Below are 5155 nucleotides of genomic sequence, written 5' to 3'. Positions count from 1 at the left end.
GTTCTGGTTCTGGTTCTGGTTCTGGTTTTGGTTCCAGTTCCGGTTCTGGTTCTGGTTCTGGTTCCGGTTCTGGTTCTGGTTCTGGTTCCAGTTCTGGTTCTGGTTCCAGTTCTGGTTCTGGTTCTGGTTCTGGTTTTGGTTCCAGTTCCGGTTCTGGTTCTGGTTCTGGTTCTGGTTCTGGCTCTGGTTCTGGTTCTGGTTCCAGTTCTGGTTCCGGTTCCATCAGATTTGCAGGAGGATCCAAAATAATTTGTGTTTAATGAAAGATTCTGAACCAGTGATTCCGGGTCGGCCCTGGTTCCTGTCGAACATTAGACTCAACAGAACCTTCAGGCCCAGTTTCACCAGAACCAATCAGAACCAAATCTACTGGGAGGGAAAGAGAGCATGGGCGTGTCTCCGTTTCTGATTGGACAGAAACCAGGAAGTCCTCCAGCAGAGGCAGACGGACCCAAACTGGTTAAACCCAGAATGTTCTGGATGTTTAACCGGGTCAGAACCATCATCACACTGAGCCGTGACCCAGTTAGACATTGATAATGGTTCTGATGGCTGAGATGGCAAGGTCCAAACAGGTCTTTGTTGGTTGGTGAGGGTAATGGAACCAGAACCAGCTGAACAGCAGCCTGGTTCTGGTTCTGATCCAGTAGCAGACGGTCCAGGCTGTAGAACCGAGCCTGAGCGTCCCGGAGTCCTGGACCTTTGGCCCCTTCCTGTGTCTTAATTGTTACAGCCTTAATCAGGTCAAAGGTTAAAGACAGGAAGTGATCAATAGTATCAACAGTTCTGAGTTATAATATCTCGATAATCTCAGATTATTCCTCAGGTTCGTCCTGATTTCAGCATAAACTCCTCCCAGCGCAGCCAACTACACAGCGAGGCGGCGGACCGTCAAAGAGCAGACCCACTGAGGAAACCTTCCAGAAGGCGGGGCGTCCGTGACGTAGCAGGAAGAGGCTCCCACGTGTTATATTGTGTGTCCGCACAGTTTTCTTAGTGAGGATTTACTTCTGTTTCATTTGTTTTTATTTTAATCCACGTTTCGACAGACCGGAGGTCAACAAGCTCGTGCAGGTCATTGTTAAAGATGGCGGATATTTCCTGTGCGGCGAAGAGAGGAGCTGCAGAACGTCCGTAGGAAAAAGTCTGTTTAAGGATTCTTTAGACTGGGTCCGGCTCGAGCTCCAACACCTGCAGTTGATCCCTGAACACCTGGTTCTTGTGTCAGTTACAGGTAGATCGATCCACTGACGTCACACGGGAGATCTTGGTTTAAAGGAAACGGTTTGAGTTAAAATCTGACGGTTTTTGCATGAAGTCTGGTCCGACCGGATTCTTCTTCACGTGCTCTGTTTGGCTCTGTAGAGCGAGGACTCACCTGTTCTCTGTCATACAGGTACGTCGATGACGTCATCAGCAGAGCAACAGCTGTGTCTGAACATCTGCAGTGTTCCTTCATCATCATCATCATCACTGTCCTGCAGCAGGAAATGGGCGAAACACAAGAAATGGACCTCAGTGAGTCAGAACCAGCAGAGCCAACGGAACCCAAACCAACCAATCAGAACCAACGGAACCCAGAACCTGAAAATGGGTGGATGTTGGTCCAACAGGAGAACCCGCTCAGATTCAACCAGAAACGGACTGCTGTGGTTCTGATGGCGGCCATGTTTATTCTGAAAGTCTTTAAGGTGGTCAGTTGGTTCTGGTTGGCTCTGGTCTCAGTTGGTCCAGCAGAGGTCCGGTCTGTGGGGAGGTTCTGGTCCAGTACCAGCCCGGTTCTGGTCCAGTACCGGCCCAGTTCTGTTAAACTGATGTTTCTACAGAAAAAGCAGAAACCAGAGAAGAAGAAGAAGAGCTTCATCTCCCCAGAGGAAGAGGAGGATGATGAAGAGGCTCCCCTGCAGGTGATGCTCTCTCTCACGTCAAGCTCTTTTCTTCTTCTGTGGTATTAAAAAAGGCGTGCTGTTTAGGCCCCGCCCCCTGAGCTGACCCACGGACCACCACAGAAGAAGAGGAGGAGGAAGGAGGAGGTGAAGGAAGGAGGAAGTGGCAGCATCAAGACTTCCTCTCTGTTCAGACACAACCCAGAGATCCCAGAGATCCTCAGGTACGCTCCGCTCCGATTGGCCCGACTCGGCTGCTGCTGATTGGCCGGCTGACGTCCTGTTTCCTCCCCCAGACCGGCCGTCGCCCAGCTGAAGGAGAAGGTTTTCACCTCCGCCTCCTTCTCAGACCTCCACCTGCACCCCCACCTGGTAACACACCTCTGCTGTATTCGGCTCTGATTGGTCGGTTTGCTGGGAAAGCTCCGCCCTGAACGCGTGTTTGATCAGAGCGCTGTCTCCCCCTGCTGGACGACCTGCAGGCTTCTGTCCAATCAGAGAGCAGGCTTCTTTGACCTTTGACCTGAAAGACCTGCTGCAGACCCAGTCAGGGCTGGTTCTGATCGGACCTCCGCCCGGTGTCTGTTTCTATCTGACTCAAACCGGGTCAAGGTGTTACCGTAGCAACCAGTGATGTCAGAGAGCTCTGATTGGCTGTGTGCTTCCTGCAGGTGGCGACACTCAACAAGGTTCTGAACGTCTCCAGACTGACCAGGTGGGTTGGACCGGACCGGAACCAGGCAGCCCTGTGGGGCGTCTGACCTCTGACCTCTGACCTGTGTGTGTGCAGCATTCAGCAGCAGACCATCCCGGCTCTCCTTTCCGGACGGGACGCAGCGGTCCGGTCCCAGACCGGTTCAGGTGAGATCAGAACCTCCCAGCGGAACCGGACCTGAACCGGTCCTGTGGTTCTGCAGAACCTGACGGTCCCCTCTGTCTCAGGGAAGACGCTGTCCTACGCCGTCCCGCTGGTCCAGCGCCTGCAGGCCTCCGAGCCAAAGGTCAGCAGGTCGGACGGCCCGCTGGCGCTGGTCGTGGTTCCGACCCGAGAGGTTGGTTCCGCCTTCTTCGCCGGTTCTGGTGATCCGATCGGACCTCTGACTGACCTCTGCTCTGTTCCAGCTCGCCCTGCAGACCTACAACACCTTCCAGAAGCTGCTCAAGGTACCAGAACCCGAACCCAGTTACTGGACCAGAACCAGAACCCAGTTACAGAGAGGGAGCAGCACTGGGTCCTGATCAGCTGCAGACAGGGATCCTCTGGTTCTGGTTCCTATGTGAAGTGATCCCAGCTCTGGTTCTGGCCATGAAGCAGTTACTTTGGGTTCTGAGCCGCTGGAACCCGATGGTTCTGACTTGTCTGGTTCTGGTTCTGTCTGCAGCCGTTCACCTGGATCGTTCCTGGCGTTCTGATGGGAGGAGAGAAGAAGAAAGCGGAGAAGGCCAGGTCCGGTCTGGTCCATCAGAACCTCTGGCTGGTTCTGGTCGTTAGCGGGTCGGTGCCTGCTGGACTGAGGTTCTGATGGTTCTGCTGGTTCTGGTCTCCAGGATCCGTAAGGGGATGAACGTGGTGGTGTCGACGCCGGGCCGGCTGGCCGATCACATCCAGAACACGCTCAGCTTGGCGCTCAGCGCCGTGCGCTGGCTGGTTCTGGACGAGGCAGACAGGTGGGTCGGGCCGGGTCGCCGGGTCCAGACCCGGCGGTTCTGGTCTAACCGGTCCTCTGGCTTGCAGGATCCTGGACCTGGGCTTCGACCGGGAGCTGACGGTGATCCTGAACGGGCTGAACAGAACCGGGCCGACCCGGCAGAACGTGCTGCTGTCGGCCACGCTGAGTCCAGGTGAGGCGGCTCGCCGCTGCCCCCGCAGGGCGCCGCCCGCCACGTCCACTAACCTCCTGTGTCGCAGGTGTGACGCGCCTGGCGGACGTCTGCTTGCATGATCCAATCAGCATCAGTGTTTCTGGCCCCGCCCCCTCTGACCCGCCCAGCCAATCGGAGAGCTTCGCTGTTCCCGAGGAGCTGCAGCAGTTTGTGGTTCTGGTTCCCAGTAAGGTCCGGCTGGTTTGTCTGGCCGCCTTCATCCTGGATCAGTGCAAGGTGTTCACATGGCAACCGCTGCTTCGCTGCACCTGGTTGCCATGGAGACCTGACCGCCTGCCACTCTCAGTTCTCTCACAGCAACAAGATCATTGTTTTCGTGTCGAGCTGCGAAGCCGTCGAGTTCCTGCACCTGCTCTTTGGCTCCGTCCTGACCCGGCACGCGGCCAATCAGGAGCTCAGCTTCCTGCGTCTCCACGGCAACATGAGACAAGAGGTAAGACCGCCCCCTGCTGGCCACAGTTTCCATCTCCGTCAGCGTCTCTGAGGCTGTCTCTCCTCCGCAGGAACGCAGCCAGGTGTTCCACCAGTTCTCCGCTTCCGCCACTGGAGTCCTGCTGTGCACGGTGAGCAGAGGGCCACAGGGGGCGCCGCACTGCCACTAGGGGGCCACAGGGGGCGACGCACTGCCACTAGGGGGCCGCGTGGTGCTGTGCACTGTGACTAGGGGGCCACAGGGGGCGACGCACTGCCACTGGGGGGCCACAGGGGGCGACGCACTGCCACTAGGGGGCCACAGGGGCGACGCACTGCCACCAGGGGACTTTAATCAGTCGGTTCGGATCAGGCAGGACTCTGTGACTCTTCTCTTTGCTCAGCTTCCTCTTCCTCTTCCAGGACGTAGCCGCCAGAGGGCTGGACCTTCCTCAAGTCACCTGGATCGTTCAGGTAAACGCACAGTCAGGATGGAAACCCACCAGAACCAGAACCGGGTTAGAGGTCCGTTCCTTCTGTGTTTCAGTACACTCCTCCCTCGTCAACTGCTGAGTACGTTCACCGAGTCGGCCGCACGGCTCGGATCGGAGGAAGTGGAAACAGCCTCCTCTTCCTCACTCCCGCTGAGGCCACCTTCATCACAGAGCTGGCCAATCACAACATCAGGTGGGCGGACCAACAGCTGCAGTCAGCCAATCACTGACCAGCACCCTCAGAAACACATCTGGTACCAGCATCACGGTATCCTGGTACTGTCTGAGAGAGACGGGCGGTAATGGGACCTCACTGCTGGTTCTGACTGGTTCTAACTGGTTCTGACTGGTTCTGACTGGTTTTAACTGGTTCTGACTGGTTTTAACTGGTTCTGACTGGTTTTAACTGGTTTTGACTGGTTCTGACTGGTTTTAACTGGTTTTGACTGGTTCTGACTGGTTTTAACTGGTTTTGACTGG

The 5155-nt window shown here is 56.0% G+C and overlaps 1 protein-coding gene across 2 annotated transcripts in view; it reads left to right on the top strand.

Annotated features, from left to right (window-relative positions):
- The first annotated feature begins 156 nt into the window (after positions 1–156).
- ddx31 (DEAD (Asp-Glu-Ala-Asp) box polypeptide 31) overlaps positions 157–5155 on the top strand; it is a 6281-nt gene continuing 1282 nt past the window's right edge. The window contains exons 1-17 of one of the 2 annotated variants that reach the window (XM_017303405.1): positions 158–1234; positions 1397–1518; positions 1827–1907; positions 1974–2110; positions 2183–2258; positions 2558–2601; positions 2677–2747; positions 2829–2938; positions 3009–3050; positions 3269–3333; positions 3435–3554; positions 3622–3728; positions 3796–3986; positions 4057–4203; positions 4274–4333; positions 4605–4655; positions 4729–4868. In XM_017303405.1, the coding sequence (XP_017158894.1) occupies positions 1405–1518; positions 1827–1907; positions 1974–2110; positions 2183–2258; positions 2558–2601; positions 2677–2747; positions 2829–2938; positions 3009–3050; positions 3269–3333; positions 3435–3554; positions 3622–3728; positions 3796–3986; positions 4057–4203; positions 4274–4333; positions 4605–4655; positions 4729–4868 (1556 nt within the window). In that variant the 5' untranslated portion in view covers positions 158–1234; positions 1397–1404. Of the gene's footprint in view, positions 1519–1826; positions 1908–1973; positions 2111–2182; positions 2259–2557; positions 2602–2676; positions 2748–2828; positions 2939–3008; positions 3051–3268; positions 3334–3434; positions 3555–3621; positions 3729–3795; positions 3987–4056; positions 4204–4273; positions 4334–4604; positions 4656–4728; positions 4869–5155 lie in introns of both variants that reach the window. The other variant, XM_017303404.1, reaches the window with a different exon arrangement.

This window comes from Poecilia reticulata, unplaced genomic scaffold (genome assembly GCF_000633615.1).
Source record: "Poecilia reticulata strain Guanapo unplaced genomic scaffold, Guppy_female_1.0+MT scaffold_257, whole genome shotgun sequence".
Lineage (NCBI taxonomy): Eukaryota > Metazoa > Chordata > Actinopteri > Cyprinodontiformes > Poeciliidae > Poecilia > Poecilia reticulata.
Note: the sequence above shows the minus strand (reverse complement) of the source record. Positions and strands in the feature narration are given on the sequence as shown.